Here is a 21,867-nt window from a genome sequence, read left to right as displayed (position 1 = left end):
CAACTCATATTAATTACGGAATTATTAATTGCCAAGTAAAATTAACAGATCCTCTATGTCAAACAAAAAAAAAAAAAAAAATCCAAATTAGTTTTTTTTTTTTTTTGGTTAATTTGAGAATCCTTATTTTATTCATTGAAGAGCATTTCAATTTTCAAGACCTCTATAATTTTCTATTTTGATTGCAATTCACATATAATGAATTTATTTGAGAGAGAATTCTTAAACAATTAGTATGTGCAGCTAGAATGCAACTACTAGGGGCTGTCCCTCAGCCTACTACACCGACATATAATCCAATGAGTATATATTTTATCTGTATGAACAAAATGTAAAGACATGCAAGGGAAGTCGTTACCTTTTCGCTGAAAAAGAAGAGTGGTTGAATTACACCAACATCATGGCCCAGCCCATTTGTTTCTTCGACGCTTTCCTCATTGGAACCAAATATTTTCAGTTTGTCGCATTTACGAATGGTCAACCTGCTCAACAACGGCCACTCTGAAGTGTGCTTTCCTGGATAAAAAGTCTTGAGCTCAGGCAAACGTTCAAGAGTTAGAGAGAATAACCGTGGGAATACAAACAAAGTGGCTGTCTCTATTCCTTCTTCTTTTGCTATGATTTCCTCCACCATTGCACAATCCTTTATCTCTAGCCGCTCAAGTTGCATAAGAGCCTTCGCCACAGATGTTGGAAAAACACTTTTTAGACTAGAACAACTATGAATTTTGACGGTATTTAATTTTCCAAAGGTGATTATTCCTTGAGGATCCATACTCCACACGTGCTTCAATTTTCCTAGATTTACTAATTCTAAGGATCTAAGTTCAATGGCTGCTATATCATGTGTTTCTTCAACATTGTTTGTCCGTTGGATCTCAAAGACCTCTTCTATGGAGCCACAACTATCTATATTCAAATGTTTTAGATTCTGGAGTGTTCTCAGCATATTGGGTAGAATAATATTTGTAAGATTGGTGCAATTTGAAACAGTCAAATTTTCCAGTTTGCAAAAGGAATCTGAAATGAGTTGGTCGGGCCAAATCATCTTCATGCTATCCGTACCCTCTATTTCCAATTTCTCCAAGTTTGGAAAGACAACCTACAATTCACAGGTAGTCAATAAAAGAAAAATTAATTAAATTATATTCTTAATAACAAAGGGGAGACTAATATAAGAAAGAGAAGGAAGAAGAGTAATAATTCCTTTCTTCAATACAGAGGTATTGTCTGACAATGCAAATTTTCATTTTTTCAACATTTTAATCAATTATCATGTCCGTACTAACAAATTGGAGATGAAATTCAATTGAAATTCCTAAGTGGACTCTCTCTCTCTCTCTCTCTCTCTCTCTCTCTCTCTCTCTAACGAATTGAACTTAAATTCGATCATAGTATATTGCGAAACTTCCAAAAATATATACATGAATTAAAAATGTATCCAAATTACTTTGTACACTTCTATAACTAATATTGTGCAGAACAATCCCATTTAAAAAACAGTAAATGGTAAGGTGCTGCTCCACTGGGCAAACTCATTACACCCTAATCTATGATAAGGTATCAGATTACTTCAGTTGAACCAAAGTTTGGTGCAATAATCAAGTAATTCATGTTCATATTAACGTCTAATCAAATGTGGGTCTGAAAACTAATCAAAATAAACGAATAAATGTGACAAAAGAAAATAAGCTTTAATACTGGAAAAAAAAAGAAGCAAAAAATTGTTCTTCTGATCATTTGGTACAGTTTTCAAAATGGAGTATTGTCATGATATCGACAATAAATACAAGACCTACTCCTTTTTTGGGTTATTCGTTTATAGGTTGTGGGAGACTTATCATCACTCAAGGAGTAAAATTTATAATAAAATCTTAAACATACCTTTCCGTTGAAAAACATAAGAGATTCATCATCAGAAAAGAAGCCCTTTAACTTTAATAATTTGCTCATAGTGAGAGAACGGAGTTTTGCGAACATAATGTTTTCGTCACTATTAATCTCTATTTCTCCTTTTCTTTCTATCACAAATATTTCGCTCATTTTCTCACAATCAACTATCTCCATTTCTTGGAGGTGTGAAAAGCATTCAACCATAGATGAGGAGAAGACAAATTCCAAATTACGACATTCTCTCACTTTTAACACTTGCAAGTTCCGAAAAGACTCCGCTGGAAGTCGAGTGTAGCATATCCGTTCCAAATTGATCATATTGCTTAGTTTAATTGACTCCAAGATAGGAAAGACAGAACCAAGAACCCCCATAGAGTTGATAATATATTGAGTCTCGTCATCGTCTTCAACTGTGAGATGCTTCAAACTTTGAAAACCTTCCGAATCTAATTCGTAAAGAATATTTTTGACACCCTTCATTTCACCCAAAAAGAGAGCTTCACATTTCTTCAATAATACTTTATACCCATCGTCAGATTGAAAGCTTATATTGAGCTTTAAAATTCTTGAAGCTTCTACCGTTTTTTTTCTGAACCAGTAACTGCCTATGACTATTCTGTAGCTTACCAACCTTTCAAAAACCATGGCTTTTGGTAAAATCTTGGAATTCTGAATACGTATGTGTAACACGATTAGGTGAGACAAATTGTCCAATTCTGAGACCATAGCATTACTTCTTTCTGTGCTTTGTTCTTCAACCTCCCATTGAACGGTGCTCGGTAGGTATAATTCTTGTAAAATCTTCATATTAGATAACACATTGGGTGGAATGACATTAAGATCGTAACATTCTTCCAAATCTAGCAATTGAAGGTGAGTCAAATGCCCTATTTCTTTTGGTAATTGTTCAAAATTTTCCAATGAAAGGCGAAGAATTTTCAAATTCGTCAGTTCACCAATTATTGTTACATCCTCCACTGTACCTTCCAAACACAATGTTTGGAGTTTTTCAATTGACAAATGTGATGAAGGAAGTGTCTCAAACCATATTTGAGATAAGCTTAAAACTCTGACCTCTTTCAACCCTTCAAAAAAAGAGATTGGAATCTGCGAAGTCTCTTTTTGATCGAACATAAAAAATAAATGAAGATTTGGACATTCAAACCTTCTAGAAAGGTCGCAATCATCAATGTAAGGCAACGAAATTGCAAATGAATCTTTACGATTTAAACGTTCTTGCAAGTCAGTAGTATTTCTTATCATAAACATCTGCCTTTCTTCAGCTGCAATATTAATTGCAACATCACGAATTACATCATGCATTTTAACTGTACCATTGCCATCACCTTCCAACAACAAGCTAGAATTTTTGAGTTTTTTAACCAATGTGTGCACCCTACGTCTCGCATCCTCTATTTTATCAAGGTTACCAAACAAGCTCAAACCCACACCATATTTTAACAAGTCTTCTACTTTTATGTTGTAATCCTCTCTATGTAGACTACAAAGCAACCATAATGACTTCGCTTCATTACTTTTCAAAAACTCGTAACTCCACTTTATACTCTTGTACACCTTTTCATCCATTCCATCGATCTTTATTGGGTCACACATTTTGAATAGGTTGACTGCATCCTCCCAAACATATGTATCTTTCTCATTTTTCAAGGTATTTGCAACTGTTGTAATGGCAATTGGTAATCCAGAACATTCTTTGACAATTTTAAGCATATTAGGTTGGATTTCAGGCGTTTTAGCTAAATCACCAACTATGTTCTCAAACAAGTTTCTCGCTTCATTCTCAAATAAAACTCCAACCGGGAACTGCTTTTGGGTATCCATATCATTGCATAGAACATTAGAAAATCTTGACGTCAACAATAATTTGCACCCCTTCTGATCATCTCCTAAGGAAATCCCAAGATCTTCCAATTTCAGGGGCTTCCAAATGTCATCTATAATTATAAGGGTCTTCTTCTCTTCTTTCAATCGCTTACATAGTTGATCTCCTCTTACATATTCACTCTCCACCTCAAGTTTTAGACCTAATTGCTCCGCCATTTCCCTTTGAATATTTTTCAAGACTGGATCTTTGGATACAACTAAAAAAAGGTACTTGTCAAACAACTGGTCTTTCTGAGCTTGTTTTATACAACTTCTTTGGCTAGCATGGTTTTGCCCACACCTCCCATCCCGTAAACCCCGATCCTATTGATCTTAGGATCTTTGAGCGCTTCAAGAACTCCAGTTAATGTTTGCATTCTTGATTTAAAGGCCTCATACCCTGTATTCGATGTAGCAGTCCCTACCACTTGTGTAGACTCAGGATAGCCAACTCTACCGAACTTTCCCTCGTCCTTGATTTCCTTGACTTTCAATCCCATCTCGGATGCTCTCTTGCTCACTTGATAACGGGACTTCAAGTTAGGACACCACCCATTGCAGCACGTCATCTTTGCTTGCCCATTATTTCTAATGAATTCCTCTGCCTCTGCTATGATCCCATCAGAACGGGTAAGCCATGTCTGAACATCAGCTTCAATTGCCTGTGCATTATTTTTAGCCATGTCACAATCACGTTGCACTCTATCTCTGGCCTCCTGTAGGTCCTTAACTTGGGGTTCGAGATTATCAAAATTACTTTTGTAGTGAATCAGATAATCCCACTTACGTCCAAGTGCTGCAAGTACGCAATCAAAAATTTTGTCGCCGATTTTCTCTAGAAAATTCATTCTTGCAACTGGCTGCTGTCTAGGAGATATATAGTATATACGAAAGAAAAACCCAATAAGAAAATAGTGACAAAAACAACAGTTCAATCAAATTAACGGAACCCAAAAAAACAAAAAAAAAAAAACCTTTCTTTGGATATTAATGGATAGACGGACGGTGTGCTACCGTCTTCACGGGGATGGTGGACCGAGATGCTATTTAAAACCTGAAAATGAAAAAGAAAAAAGGACATACTCAGTTTTGTCAAAATGAGCATCTTTTTGTGAATTGATTTCTGATTTGTATGAAAATCGTATATAATTGATGAGTAAAACAAATATACGAACATTCTATCAAATTAAAAAACAAAAGTTTATAGATACACACGTGAAAGATATAAGAATAAACAATGGATAATCAAGTAATGTCCAATTTCATCACCATTAATGTAATAATGTTAACAAACATCAAACTAAAATTTTCAAATAAAAATAAATTTACAAATCCATAATTTAGTAAATTACCATATAATTTTCCAAGGTTTTCAGACCCGATCCGTTCATTAAACCATAAATGAAAAAGGTTCAAGATTTTTAAGATCGGACCGAAGTCGAACCGTGATGACATCATAATTAATTTAATAATTATTTAAAATATAAATAAATATATTCTTATTTTGACTTACAATTTTAGAGTTACTGTTTTATATATATATAGTATTAAAATTATAAGTTAATATTTCAATCTCTAAGCCCAAATATCAATTCAATAATAATAATAATAGTAGTAGTAACAAATTAACAATAATTTAAAGATACTTTGCGTGTGGATTTGCATGGTTTTGTTTTACTAAAATAATATATATATATATATATATTTTAAAAAGCCGTGGCGGTTTTTGGAGCTATATCCTATACGTCCATTGTTTCTCTGGGCCATGCGTGTGGATTTGCATGGTTTTGTTTTACTAAAATAATATATATATATATATATATATTTTAAAAAGCCGTGGCGGTTTTTGGAGCTATATCCTATACGTCCATTGTTTCTCTGGGCCGTCTTGTGATTGAAAAGCTCCCGGGCCGGGCTTCTTTTGGTTTTTTCTTTTGATTAATATACTTCTACCACTTCAGTTAAAAAAAAAAAAAAAAAAAGATACTTTGCGTGTCCTATTCTTCCCAACTCCCTAGGTTGCATTATCACTCTGACAAACTCATCAACACCACCACAAATTTGACAAACAAAACATCACTCTCCACCACATATTTTAAAACCACCAAATTATCTAATTGACCAAAATCAAAAGAGAACAGAAACTAGAAAAAACAAATCTAACATTTGCAAGAAATAACACACGGATGCAGTTTCTTCATCCATTTGCAAGAATCAGCACACGTTTTCTCTCCACCTTCCAAATCAATTTCAGCCTCCAAAGCAACAAGAAGGTACTAAAATCATCTATCTTCAAATCAGCTCTAGAAGTTCCAAAGACACAAGCCTTGAAGAAAAGAGTTTCAAATGGCAGCCAAACTTTAGCTTCGTCCACAAAGACCTGAATTTGTGCTTTCTTTTCTTCGTCGTATTCTTCTTGTGTGTGTGTGTGTGTGTGTTTTATCCTTACAAATCAATGGTTCCAGATCTGAAAAAAAGAGGAACTGTGCTAACCGTAGAAACCGGCCACAGTTCTCAGAACTGTACGGTTCGACCACGGTTTGAACTGTTTCATGCTTTTATCTCATAGAGGGGTTCTTAGGATTAAAAGAATCGCAATAGTGGGAGGTTCACGATTAACCAGGTCGGACCGTACGATCCAATCCGGGTCTGAGAACCATGTAATTTTCAAGTAACCCAGCACCCACTTAAAATGTGTTAAATATTAACATTGATATATCATGCTGAGTATGCTAAAATAGATGTGGAATTGGAAATATAAAATAGAGAACATGAAGTTATGTGGTTCAACCTAATAGCATACGTCTATGAAGGAAACTCTCAAGGATTGCATCTTTATTATATGAGAGAAATTACATTTTATCACAATAAATTATACTTCATATTACACTTTGCACTATAAACTTTTTGAATCAACGTTTTGCATCTTAAACTATGACCCTTGTTGCACTTTGCACATCAACGTTAAATTTGCTGTTAACTTGGATGGAAATTCAAAGTTTAGGATGCTAAATGTAAACAGAAGTATAGTTTAGAATGGTAAAGTGTAATTTCCCTTTTGTTTTTAAGGGATTGAGAAGATGAGTAATTAGGTCTTTTCACGTGGTATTATATTTTTCTATCTAAGTTAACAGCAAGCTTGATGTCAGAGTGCAGAGTGTAACAATGATCATAGCTTAGGGTGCAAAACGTGCATTCGAAAAGTTTAAGGTGCAAAGTGTAATCGGAGGTATAGTTTAGGATGATAAAGTACAATTTTCTCTATTATAAGAGAGTGTAGTATAAATCATGTATTACAATGAACATAACATGGGTATCTATAGGAGGCAAACCTTAGACTTCTAGTACAAGTAGGACATTTGCCTTCCACGCAAAGTAGGACGCACTTGGGCCTATTATATTGGCTAATATGTCTATTATATCTCTAACATCCCCACTTAAACTCAAGATGGAAGTTTGAGGTTGGATAAGTATGATAAGATTCCCTGAAGAAACCATAAAGATGATATGGGTTGATTAAGCGGTTTTAGAGTTTTAAGTACAGAAACAGAGTCAAAAATCAGAATCTACGTGAAAAACTAAGCAAGTTAGGCCCATTTTGGGAAAATTTTGACTTTTGGTCACAAGTCAAAGTCAAAGTCAATGGTCAGTCAATAGGTTGAGCCAAAGTGGTGAAGTCACAGGTTAGATCCGACTGATCTAGGTCGTGTCGATTTGGGTAAGCTTAGTCAGATGACATGGCATTGACAAGGTGTTGAGGTGGCAACACTATTGACATGATGATTACACGGCATTGATTCGACAAATGGCTAATGACATGGCTTAGATGATGTTATTAGACAACATCAGCAGATGTCGTGTGGCCCGTGAGTTGAGTGGCTAAATGGCAACAGCACATGGATAAAGGGAAATTTTCCAGGTGGGGCATGGTGGCACTTTTGGCTTATGTTGGAGGCCAGATTCTAGGGTTCTACAAATCGGAGGATGCTAAAGAGGATGGTGTGCTGCATGCAGCCAATAGATAAGCTACACATGGGTCGATGTCATAGCCTTAGGCCTTGCATCAGTTGCATGGATTCTGGACATAACATTTCTTATAAGAAATATTGTAGACATAACATTTCTTATATTATTTTGTTTTCATAGATGATTTTGGTCGCCTTGTATGGCTCTATCCTATGAAACTCAAAACTCAAAAGTAATAGTGTTGAATGCTTTCTTCATTTAAGAAGATGATAGAAAATCGTTATCTACCAAGATCAAGTACTTCCAAAGTGATGGGGCATTATAATTAACAAGAAGTTTATTTAAATCTATCTTGGATGATTGTGGCATTATTGCTTGAATCTCATGTTCTCACACTCAACAACAAAGTAGTATAGCTATGAAGCATCGACACCTTTTTCATAACTTTTGTATTTGATAAATGGGTTACTCACACCTGTTTGGAACTCCAAATCTCCTTACAAGGTTCTCTTTAATACACGCACAGACTATTACCATCCTCGCACCTTCTGATGTACCTGCTATCCTTATTTGAGGCCATACAAGCACAATAAATGCATTGCATTCTAAATGCATTTAGACTACTTCTCATGCATGTTTCTAGGATTGTATGCATTTATCTAAAATTAATTAATTCGTATACATTTTATATTTTTCAAAACTATTAATATACTTAGACATGTAATTTAATTTTTTTAGCCAAAAAAAAAAAATACTTCATTTAATGCGTTTGCAAAAAGATCAATTGTCATTACTATAATTTAAAGGATAATTGCAAATTACTAAACAAAATAATAAAAAAAAATTGAGTTATATAAAATTGATTTCATGAAATTTTCTTTATTATATATATATATATATATAGAGAGAGAGAGAGAGAGAGAGAGAGAGAGAGAGTTAATGATGCGGGAGACGCAAGAAATAAAATTGATTTCATGAAATTTTCTTTATTATATATATATATATATATAGAGAGAGAGAGAGAGAGAGAGAGAGAGAGAGTTAATGATGCGGGAGACGCAAGAAAATTATTATTTAGTATTATTTATATTTACAAGTCAATTGTATTTTTATATTTTAGGTCCTAGTGGTTTATTAGGCTATTAGTATTTTAATTCAAAAGTAAGGTTATTTTTGTAATAAAACAATTAGGGTTTTCTAGTCAACTAGAACTAGAGTTTAGCAATCCTTTATAAGCAACCTATTGTACTCCTTGAGGAGATAATTGATATTTTGATGAATAAAAAAAATGGATGTTTGGTCTCTTTTGGTTTGGTGCTGACTCCAGGTCCACCTGGCGAATCATACCTCATAAGGTCACTTGGGATCAACTTGAGACCTCGATTCAAATCTGGGTACATTATTTTTGTCCAACTTCCTATATCCACCATCACTCATTTAACTTCAAATCCCCCTAATTGGAGCGTAAGAATTAGGGCATTATCATGGGGCTAAATAGTTCCCTCTTTATCCTACTTCGAAAATCCTAGCACATGCTTCTCTTCCAATCTCAGCCTTTTCTCTAGCCTTGATATTTGCCCCTCCTCGGATTGAGGAGCAAATGCCATCACTCGAGGTGCGCTTGTACTTGCCTCACCTCTAAAATGGGTGACATGGATGACTTCTATAACTCCCAAGGGTGGTTAAGGTGTTGGGCTAATTCTACAGGGCATTTCTCTGATCTAGGAACTATTTCAGATGCACTAGTTGATCCAAAAAGTCTTAGAGAGTTCGACATTCCTTGGTCATGTGTCTCTGATCTCAGTGGTATTGGTAGTAGAGGCTCTGGTTCCTTTAGGTGGGGTTACTTCTCATCTTGGTTCCTTAAACGCCGTATTCACTATTTCAGCTGCCTTCCTTGGTGGCAAGTTTAAGAAATCTCTCCTAGACCAAGGAGGCATATTATCAATCTACTTTGGTGTCCTTCCTATCGTGGATAATTTCTTTTGCTTTTCCCTTATTTTGAACTTGATCATCCTTAAACTTCTTGAACTCCTCAACTTCTGCATATCCCCTATAAGGTTCTTAGTAAGGGACTTTCTTAACTCGAAGCCCATAGAAAGGCCCACCTTGAACGTTCTAGCAGCCACATTTTCATGATTTCCTCTGATCTCATTATATAACTCCTAATAACGGTCCGAGTATTGCCTTAGTGTTTCCCCATCTCCCATCATCATGGTTAACAATGAGTCAATGGGCTTTGGTTCTCTATTGCATGTCACAAATCTAGCTCTAAATGTTGTCATGAGTTCCTCGTACTACCGGATAAATCCTTATCCAACCCATTGAACAATCTCATTACTATCAATTCGAGGCTAGATGGGAAGACTTTACACATAAGAGCCTTATTTCTTGAATAAATGGTCATGCTCTGGTTGAAATGACTAACGTGCTCTATTGGGTCTGTCTTCCCATTGTATATAACAAATGCAAGTTGGACAAAGTAGTGAGGTAGGTTCAAATGCTCAATCTACTGAAAGAAAGGTGAGTGAGATATTTGGTAAAGAGCTTTGCTCATTGCATCAGCCATTAAGTTATGTGGAGGGGTTTGCTCTCTTCTTTCGTCTCATATGCCTCCACTAACGGAGCTTGAAAAATCCTCTCTACGATTTTTGAAAGGACTCCTTGATCTCTTCCCCCTCCAATTTGCCTCTCTCTCAGAACTTGAGCTGGTTGAAGGACATCTCCTCTAGTCCCTCATATTAACCCCTCTTCAAACTTGGCTTTGCAAAGTTTGGACCTACGCCTTAAGTTCCTCCAATTCATCATCCTTGGTGCTAGCTCATGAAGACACCTGATGTTCTCTCCCTCTCTACTTAGAGGATATTAAGGATCCTTTACTACTTCTATGTGATTAGGTGGGAGATCGCACTCCCTAGGCCCTGAGCCTATGTACCCTTCTCACTTACTATGGTTTGAATTCCAAGCTATATCTCAGTTTGCCATTGGTTACTTTTCAAACAAGCTCTTTAGTCTAGAATAGCAATTTCCCACAGATAGTGCCAATTGTATAGGGAAAAAATTGAGTAACAATTTGGGTTGGGCTTTAATTGTAACAACTAAATTATAGAGATGGGCTGAAAAGCTAATTCTTGGATAATAAAGTAAAAACTCAAATAAAAGATATAACCACTAGGCAAAATTGGAAGATAACATTACTTCTTTCTTATAAACTTTCTTCGAGGTGATCTGAGAAGGAAATATACAAGTGAAGAATGCAAATACAAGTGAAACTATTATAAGGCTCTTACAATCTTCTCTCTAGACTTAATCTTTTTCAGATCCCTTGCACATGAAGGGTCTTTTCCTATTTATAGGGAAATTGTAACTATCTTAGCCGTCCACCTGTAGGGTAGATGCTCCTAGTGGTAGGATACTTGTCTTGTCCCCATTTTCTTTCCTTGAGGCTGGGATAACTGTGTAATAGGTTGACAATACACTATTCAAGAGTGTCATTTAGCCATAAATGCAGCATGGCTAGTTAGAGAAGTGCATTTAATATGGAGGAGATAATTGCTTTCTCAAGAAACTTCCTTCCCTTTTGTCTAGGATTTCAAAGTTCTTCTAACGAGATAGTTCCCCATTGATTACCCACAAAATTAATGTACTTTGACCACAAAATTTAAGTAATAGTCACCTCCGCATTAATTCAACCCATTTGCTTAATGCAATCACATTTATTTCTGAATGACTGACCTGAATAATTCTTTAAGCCCCAAAAATCCATATTCATCATGAAAAGAACGGGTAGGTGTCTGATGGGACAAGTATCTCACCAGCTTTATGGTGAGATAGGGTTTTAAGGAGGAAGGCAAAGGGGAGTATAAAAGAAAGCAGGATGTGTAGGAATGGGGATAGGCAATCTAAAGAGAGAAAGATAGAGAAAAACTAAGAGTGAAATTTATGCTTGTAACAAGGAGTTGTTTTAGGAATAAAGAGGGCTTTTTCTTGAGTGTTCTTAATTAATATTTTGTGATTTCTTAACCTTGTTCAAGTCTCCAATTGTGGATTCATTCCTACCCATACATTAACTAGACCCTATATATATGTGTGTGTGTGTGTGTGTGTGTGAGTTCGAATTTGGTAAGGATGGAGTGTAAAATCATGTTTAATACCATCCAATAAGATATTATCACATCAGATTTTTACTTAAATTCAATACATCTTACTAGACATAATAATATCTCAATAAACTTTTTAATAAAATTTTTATGTTACTTATCAAAAAAAAAAATCTCAATAAACTCATAATTGAATTAGATTTTCAAATTTGTATTAGAATTGTTTGGGTGTGGTTATGCCTATTCTTTAATATATTAATAGGATGATATGTCATGTTGGAATTGAAGAGTGTAAAACTTGAGTTTTACATATATATATATATATAGACACACACACACTGAGAAGAAGTTGGACTGGTTAAAGGATTTATGCCAGTGCAGTCTTTTTGAGTGGTCTCATTGTTGGGGTTTTACTGATTGTTTCTTTCTCTTTGAGTTTATGTTTTCTCTTAGATTATTTTCCTAATTTCCTTCTTTTTTGTTACTTGTTTTATCCTTTTTTTTGTTGTTCATCATCATCAACAACTTATATTTTTCCTTACTATTTTCATTAATAATATTTCTATGATTATCTACCAATACATACATACATACATACATACATATATATATATATATATATGTTAAGGTCCAAAATATCACAAGTACGAATCTAAAACTAAAGGGGCCCTTGAAAATAGACAAGGCCCAATCCGCCAACTAAGAACCACTTAAAATGAGTAAGAGGAAGCTCAAACTCATGGATAGGCAAGCTTTGGGGCCTTAAAAAGAAAGAAAAAGAAAAAAGGAAGCTCAGCCTAGCCTTTGTAAGGAGAGTTTCCTAGGGAGCCCAGAAAAAGACTTAACCAAGACACCTTGGGATTGCTAGAGCCATGGGATCCTCGGAAAATGCAGGAAGGGATCAGCTAGGATTTGGACAGCTCATGGGAGCATGCTTATGGACACAAGGAACAAAAATAGGCATGTCCCATCAACCGCCTATGACTCAGAAAAAGGCTGATGGCTTAGGAATTAGACTTCATGAAAAGAAGTCTGGTACCTCGAGGAACGTAGGAAGGTGAACCGTGAAGGAAGGTGGCTAGGGATTTTTCAGCTTGACAGGGAAGAATCTATCCATTTAGAGAAAATGACAAAAGGTAAAGCAGCCAAAAAAGTGGGTCTGAAAATGAGCATCTAGAAGTTTTGGGAAGAGAGGATTAAAAGTCAGCCCTTAGGATCCCCCAAAAAAAGAAGGTTAGCTATGGGCTTTTGAGGGGGAAACCTCAAAAGGAGAACATAGTGAGAGAATAAGGAAGGGACTAGCCACCAATGTTACTGACACAACATTGGTTCTGGTACTCGGGGCAGCAAATGAAGGGAATCAATGGTACACCAAAAACCCTAAGGAGGTACTATAAAAGGGGATGAAGCCATTAGCAAAAACCATTCAACAATAAGTAATCAGAGCAAAAGGATCCTCTGAAAAACTTCTTTAAAATTGAAAAAGTGAGAAAAGAGGGAAAACACTATGAAGGATCCTGAGACAGACACTAAAGGATACACTTGGCTTCAAAGGGATTCAAACCCTACAATTCTTAGAAGTCTGCAAAGAGCTATCTAAGTCTGTGACTTTTGAGCTTATTTGGACCTTGTGACATATCCTAGTGGAAGAAGGGCCTAGTGTATCGAAATTAAAAAATAACGAAATATCATTTATTTTTCTAAGGATCCTTATTTACCTTTTCTTTTAATTCCTTTACTGTTCCCCAGTCATTTACTGTACAATATATTTATATATGTGTTGTAAGATCTATATTTTGTACACAACTTGGTTCGTAATCAGCCCAACACAGCTACGGTGAACCAAATCCAGTCCACCAAATAACAAGTATAAGGCTCAGGATCCTTGTTTCTACTTGGACTTAGGTACTATCAAAAAAAAGAACCCACAATATATATATGTATGTATGTATGTATGTATGGGAGTGATTAACTAACACTTCCAAATGAGGTTCACTACATAAAAAATTTCAAGAAGGTTCCTTGGAATGCCAAATGTTCATATTCATGTGGATGGAGAGTTCATGGAAAAAAATTCAATTAGAGAGAATCCAGAGGTCTTGGGGTTAATGCAATAAGAATTCAAGCATGAAATTCGTAGATATTATAGCAGAGAGTCTAGCTGTACAAAGATTTTGTCAGTATTATTGTAAATACTTTTCCTGTAGTGATGTTTTCTAAGGAATTGGGTCCTTTGACGTGTGATTTCCATTGAAGATATTCTTATTTGGTTGTCCAATTCAATACGAGATCTTGTGTCTTGGGTTGTTCTCTTTCAATACGTTGCTTTTAGAAATGGTACTTGATTACTATGGTTGGTTTGTTTATTTGTATTGATAACTTTAGGGAAAAATACCAATACACCTCTTGAACAATGGGTAAGTGGCCAAGACACTCCCCTCAACTTTTATTTTAGCAAATTTTCTCCTTAAACTTCACACGGCTTCCAAATAGAGGTAGCTGTTAGTTTTCCATTTAAACTCACATTAGTCAATCACGTGTGTGTCACGTGTAATAAAATTTACCCAATTGCAATTTATTGAGCAAAAGAGAGAGAGAAATTAGGTTCACTGGTTCAGGCATTCACTAGAGGAGAGAGGATCTTTCAACCGAGCTGCGGTATCATCGGAATTCGAGCTCTCACCGCCAATCTAGGCTATGTGTCGCCAACTGCTCAGTTCGTTTGACAATCACTGCAGGTTGAACCCATCGCTGATCTAGACTTTTTGTTTTTTTCTCTCCCTTTTTCTTTCATTTTCTCGGCAAAACAAACAGCGTCTAAAGCGATAGAGAGAGGTAGCGAAACATAGAAGCCACGAACGGCGAGATCGGTTTTTCTTAGTGGCCGAGCTTGAACTCCGGTGATGCAGCAGCTTAGTTAAGAAATCGTCTTTCTCCTCCGATTAAAGCCTGAACTAGTGAACCTGGTTTAGTATGTCCATTACACGTTGCAAAGCGTCAAAACTCAAGAATTTTTTATCCTTTAAAAAAAATTACTTATAAATAAGTTGAGAGAGGGAGTGTGGTAATCAATCTGTAGAATTGTATTTGTGAGAGTAGGGATAATCAGAAATTGAATTGGGTTAGTAGTGGATTGATATGATAATCGACACAAACATCACTGGCTTCTCTTTTTCTCTCTTTTGTAAATGGAATTGAAGCTTTTTATTTACACATGACATGCACATGATTGACCAACTTGAGTTTAAACAGCAGACTAACAGCTGTCTCTATTTGGCAGTTATTTGAAATTCAAGGAGCAAATTGGCTAAAATAAAAAGTTGAGAGGGTGTTTGAAAGATTATTGAGAAACTCTGAACTTTAACAATGGCGGACAAAATTACAGAGAGGACAGAGAGAGAAAAACAAGAGAGAGAGTCTGTGATTGAATGAAATGATTGGCAACACTGACTATTAGAAGTGTACATCAATACATATATATACAAGATCAAGAATAGCTTAAGCTAACTGCCTAACTATAATTCCGTAAAGATTGGAAGTTGTTAATCCCAATTACACACGTGATCAACATGTCATCATCAAACTAACTCTAGCTTCCAGAGAGTTTTTCTAGCTTCCAGAAATATCTGCACTAACTTGATAAAACAACAACCAGCCTTCCAGAGTTTAAACGGTATCGTATAGTTTAATGAAAAATGATGCCGTTTAGATATAAAACACAATACAGCTGTTATTTTGAAAACTAGCTGTTGGGCAATTCTTTTATCTTATCTTCAGTGTTTTGGCCACTACTTCAAAGTTGAAGGGGTGTATTGGCATTTTTTCCATTACTTTAAAATCAATGTGATTGATGAATAAATCTATAAATTTTATTGTAAAAATGTAATGGTCTTAACAAGTTTTTTAAGTTGTATTTGAGCAAAGGTATACTTTGTAAGGGTTTAGTTTCCTAAGTTTGATCCCTAGCCCCTATTGGCATGAATAAATCTCGGTTTCTTAGTGTTTCCCCTTACCTTGAGGGAGATTACTATGCCTACTGGAAGGTTCACAACAGAGTGTTCCTTAATTCTTTAAATGATGAGAACATGGTATTTGTTGCCATGCAATATAGACAATTTCTCAAAGAATAAATCCCTAGACCTACTAGACAACTTAAGAGTGAAGCTAGTTGTAGACACCCATTTAACACCGATAAAAATCTTTAGTACCCGGTGGTAATAAGGAGCTTGAACTTTTTCCCATTTAAATGGGTTACCCACACCGACTTTAAACTTCGAATCTCCTTACAAGATTCTGTTTAATACATGCCCAAACTACTACCACCCTTGCACCTTCGGATGTACCTGCTATCCTTATTTTGGGCCACATAAGGGCATTAGCATTAGTTGTTTTATAAATATGTTATTTTGAAACACAAAAAAGTTACTTTATCTATTTTAACACATTATTTTACAATATTTTTTAGATTATATTTTTTATTTTAAAATATTATAACCAACCTAATAAAATAATATAAATAACCCAACAAAAATACTCATTCATTTATTTTCTCTCTCTAAGTCTGAACTCAAATCTGAAACTTTGTTTCTCTCTGTCTCTCTCTACCTCGCTGTCTCACTTCCTCTCCCTCACACTCCAATCCCAGTAAGGAAAAAAAAAAAAAAAAAACATCACCATCACTACAACCACCAAATTTGTAACCCAACACCACTTATTGCAAGAATTAAAAAAAAAAAGAAAGGAAAAAAAATATCAAACCTGTTTTTGATTGACCCAAGCCAAACTCAACCAACAACCAATATTAATCAACCCAACCACCACGATCAACACAGACCAAACAAATCAAGCAAAACCCAAAATCAACCCAAACTTCACATTCACTGTGACCACAGCCCAAGATAAATGAGAGAGAGAGAGCAATACCCAAGCTTTCGATTGAGAGAGACAGAGAAGAGAAGAAGAGACAAACCGAAAGATTAGAGAGTGGGTGAGAGAAGAGGCAAAAGAGAAGAAGAGTAGAGAGAATGAATGGGTGAGGGACAAATGAATGAATGCTTTAAATTATGAGAGAGAAAGTTGAATAAAAAAATATTCAAAAATTTGTGCATTTTCTTCTGTACCCTTCTATTGATAGAAGAGTTCTGTAGCTCATGCCAAATATTTTTGGCTTTTGGTACACTTGATGAAGAATGGTTTTTGGTGCTTGGTATACTAAATGCTATAAATTTAACATTTAGCATACTTAATGCTAGTGCTCTAAGCACGATAAGCTAAGCTCCAAATTAATTTCAAGCGTATTCTTGGGCTCTAGTACCCATTCCAATGGATACCATTGTTTGGATCCAAAATTTACACTTCACGACATATGGTTTTCACAAGTCCACCTTTCCATTTGAAGCCACAAATTCTACTTCATCCACCTTAGACACTTAGAGCATCAGCAGTGGCCCAAGGTAAATGGTATATGTTGAGGAATTAACAAATCAAAGCAAAAAACAAGCCAACATCAAGTATTGTATATGTCTTGTATCCTAAAAAAAAAGTAGAATTGTGCTACAATACCATTACAAATTTGTGATGGTACCGTAGTACAATTGTAAAAAGAAGTAATATTTTTTTATTCAATCGTCTCTCCTCTCACTCTCTCTCACGTTTCAATCTCTATCTCTCTCTCCGTGCTGGCTTTTATTTATGTTTTAAAATATATTATTTTATTGTGTAAATATATTATTTTAATGTGTTGTATTGTAAAATAAAAGTTATGATATTGAGAGTATTATAAAATAATATAGTATAATTGATAAAATAACTTTTTAAAATTGTAAAATAGAATAGGATAGCATTCACTATTATGGATGCTCTTATCAACGGAGGGTTAATCTACCTATCCCATCACGAGGTCAGCACTCCTTCCTTCCTTCTACTAAGCTATCTCTATCTGTACCTTAACCCAATTCCTCTATCACACCCAACTCTATCGCCATTATTCTAGGTTTACTGCACTTATATTACTTGTGTAAGTGATTAACACACATTGTTTATTAATATAAAAGATAAACCTTGTACTTTATTTTATACAATTCAATACAAAGTCTTTCAGCATTTAACAATTACAATGCTACAAGCAAAGTACACAAGAATTAAATCCAAAAAAAAAAAACGAGAAGGAAATATAGAAGCTACGTACCTTTGTTCAGGATACAAAATTATCAATGAAGCAAGAACTGGCTGCTTTCCGCTGTGTACACCTCCTTTCAGAATGCTGAGCAATTGAGCAAGGACAGTCAATTTGGTAAATGAATAAACGTGAAGGGCAAATAAAATCTAGATCTTTTCTCTCTGTTTTCTTGCTTTTTAAAGTAAAGGAAATAAATAGCCAAATTGAAAATGCAATAGCTTCAACAAGGCTCAACTTTGGTGTAAGGTCTTCAGATCACCCTTGGTAAAAGACACTTGCCATTATATCAAGGCTCGAATTTTTCCCCTCGTCCACAACTCACTTAAAAATAAAGAATATAGAGTAACTAGACAAAGTACCTGTCTCCTACGCGCCACAACGTTGCCAGTTGTTTTTCTTCTCGCTAATGGGAATCAGACTTTAAAAGTTGAAATGTTGGAACCGCCCAACACACTTTTTTTTGTCCTTTTAAAAAAAAAATTATTTTAGTAAAACCAAGCGGAGAATGAAATTTCAAAAAGTACAACAAAAACTATATGGTAAAGTGTAGGAAGTATCTTTTTTTCTCTGTATTTAGAAATGACGTAAGACCAAATTGGGCAAAATGATAACTCACAACAAAAACTAAGATGAAAAGTTAGAAGTACTCAGTATATGACTTTCTCTCCAAAAAAAAAAAGTATATGACTTTTTCTTTTTTTTTAAATGTAAAACCAAATTGAGGAACCCGCAATGAAGACTAAAATGATTTTTTTTATGTGATTTTTTTTTCTCTGTTATAAATAAGACGAAAGGTTGGACGTATCTGACTTTTTTTTTTTTAATGTAAAATCAAATTGAGGGAACGACAACTTGCAACGAAAATTAAGATAAAACTTTTTTATTTTTAATATAATAGGATGAAAGTAAATATCTATTTTTAAATCAGAAAAAGAAAAGAAAAGAAAAAAACTATGACCTAAGTATCAGACCTGACTTTTTTTTTTTTTTTTTAAGTAAAGAAAAAATAAAGTGAGAGGAAGACACAACACACAAACTGCAGCAAAAGTTTGAATAAAATGATGTTGAATTTGTATTAATTTCTGACCCTCCACTTAATCTGCAAAACAAAGATTACTCACACAGGTCAAAGGAATTAATGCAGTACTGATCTCCACATGCGAATGAAAATGGACAGTCACGCTCAAAACGATAAACAGATTATGATCTGAATTGAAGCAGATCTGACTGTGTGTATCCTCGTACAGAAAAACAGGAGAAATAAAATTAACGCCAACAATCACTCAACAAAATTAAAATTCTATTAGGATTTGGTGTAGAACTTATAATTACACCATTCATTCAAAGAGTATCAATATAGATTTTTTTTTTTTTTTCAAATAAAACAATAGAAAGTAAACAATCACAGTCCTATTAATCCACTATTAAAAAATAACAACGATAAAAAAATAAAAATTAATAACACGCAAGGCAGTACACCCTTAACACCTTCTACCAGGACAAGGCGCCAGAGAATGCCTAAGCTTCAGCCTTCAGGTAATATTTCCAATACCACAAATACACGTTTCGTAAGAACTCTATTTTCTGCCTCTCCCTCTTCTTTATTATATAACATTTAAGCAAGATTTTTGCAATCTTTTACATCACTCACAGATTAAAGACCTCCAAGCTCAGTCTAGGCTATAGATTCACATTCACAAGATTCAATTTAGTATTGCTGATTGACTGACTATGAGTAATTCAATCAAACAAAACGTGGGCCCTACCACTTTGGAAAAATGTGAAATAATTCAAAAAGAAAGCAACATTATCAGACAATAGCACATGGGAAATTATAACCGACACAAGAAGACAACAATCAATCAAAATATGGCCCCTACCACTTTGAAAGTGAAAAAGGAGGATATCAAAACCAAGGCAAAACCCATAAAATTAATTAATTAAATACATCTGACCAGGTGAAGCTAATAAATATTTTAACCAAAAAAAAAAACTAAGAAATAGTTTGATTCAAATACATCTGATTAGTTTTTTAAAAAGATTTTTTTTTTTTAATCTTATATAATAAAATCTTGATGCTTGGTTCAAATATATTGCTATTTTATTTGATATTTTCTATCTTCTAATCAATTTGAAAGCTCAAATTTGTGATAAAATACAAGAGTTTGTTCAGACCCCAATTAAAAATTACGGCTAAATTGCTTTTACTCTAACTTAAACTAAGTGCGGAACAAGAGTAAATAAGCATAATGAACCAATAGCGCTACCCTAAGCCATATTCATCCATCATCAACAATAAAATGAAAGCTTAAAGAACAGGGAAGAGAGATGAAAATACAAGATAATACCGAGATGTGTTATCGAAGAGGAAACCAAAGAACTCGACGAAAAACCTCTCCACGTCTCTTCAAGTCAAAATCTATCTACTATAAAATAAAGTTGAAGTACACGAATAACAAAAAAACCCTCCAAGCCTAATCTATCCCCATGTACTTGAGTCCTCCAAACTCCTACTACCAACGGATTCTTAATCTCTTACCAACAAATCAAAAAAGGAACAACTAACAAAGCATCTTCAATGTTCAAGACAACAAGATAACATTAGGCAGAGGGACAAGCGGGCCAGCAGGGGCTATGACCCTCCATACTTTTGAAATTCTTCCCCACCCTTTATTGCATTATTGGTTAAGGCATATAAAGTTAACATTTATTTTTTTTAATTTATCTAAAATTAATTGATTTTTATTCGTTTTATATTTTTCAAAACTATTAATACACTTAGACATGTAATTTAATTTGTTTAACCAAAAAAAAATACTTCATTTAACATGTTTTCAAAAAGAACAATTGTGATTACTGTAATTTAAAGGATAATTACACATTGCTTAATAAAATAAAATATTTATTTTGAATTATACAAAAATGACTTCATGAAATTTTCTTATATATGAAATATATATTATTAAAGGCATGCTTTAAGTATTACGTGTGTCGGTGTGTGTTTAAAATGGACAATGTGTGGCTACAACTTCACACAATATATTTAAATTTAGATATGAATTTTGATAATCCATCATGGAATAATATTTTCTTCTTATATCTTCCATATTTGCAAGATTTTTAAAAGGTCAAAAATCAATATTTATGTCATCTATCAAATATTTATATTTCAAGTTTTTGTAGTCTAAAATTATGCATTAAAAATAAATTTATGGATCAAATAGTAAACGATTTCTGATCAACAAAAAATTTGACATGCTTGTTGTGAATATAAAGAACATGCAATCCAATAATTAAAATTTCAAAATATGTAGAAAAGTTATATTTTTTTTTAGTAGAAGTTGGAGCAAACTCGAAGTACACGTACGCAAGCTTACAACATGCGCGCGCATATTTAGGGTTTCTATTTGCTTTTCTTTCACTAAAACATTCTTTAAGCTAAAGACTTACAAGATTGGGCCCTAAGCCAGCCCTAGGCCTCTAAGTGATATCATCATTGGGGAACAAGAGCTTAAGTTATAATGGATACAAAATGAAGTGTTTACAATAGTGTTTGTATAAATTTACTCTCGTGCCTCTATTATATAAAACAAATTACTCTCTTCATCCCAAAATGTTGGTCCTATAAAGAAAATTCAACTTTTTAATATAGCATCATTTAAGGGTTTGATAAGTTTAAGAGAAGATGCTTAATAAATAAGGTGCAAATTTCCAAAACCACACTCATTAATTTAAGAGAAGTACTACATTCACAATATTTTCACAACAAATCATAGGTGATAAATTGTTATTGGTTCGAATTTGAATTCGTCAATGATATACTTTTTTGCCCACCAATATTAACCT

General features: G+C 34.3%; 1 protein-coding gene across 1 annotated transcript; it reads right to left on the bottom strand.

The window, feature by feature from the left end:
* Window positions 1–358: 358 nt before the first annotated feature.
* LOC112038005 (probable disease resistance protein At4g27220) lies at window positions 359–19,774 on the bottom strand (the record flags this gene model as incomplete). The annotated part of the gene is given in 7 exon segments (XM_065776684.1): window positions 359–1,102; window positions 1,885–4,041; window positions 4,044–4,640; window positions 4,752–4,831; window positions 18,031–18,105; window positions 18,381–18,486; window positions 19,143–19,774. Coding segments are annotated over 3 exon segments (3,483 nt in total), but the record flags the coding sequence as incomplete, so codon positions are not given.
* Window positions 19,775–21,867: the final 2,093 nt, after the last annotated feature.

Source organism: Quercus suber, unplaced genomic scaffold (genome assembly GCF_002906115.3).
Source record: "Quercus suber isolate HL8 unplaced genomic scaffold, Cork oak 2.0 scaffold_138, whole genome shotgun sequence".
Taxonomy (NCBI): Eukaryota; Viridiplantae; Streptophyta; class Magnoliopsida; order Fagales; family Fagaceae; genus Quercus; species Quercus suber.
Note: the sequence above shows the minus strand (reverse complement) of the source record. Positions and strands in the feature narration are given on the sequence as shown.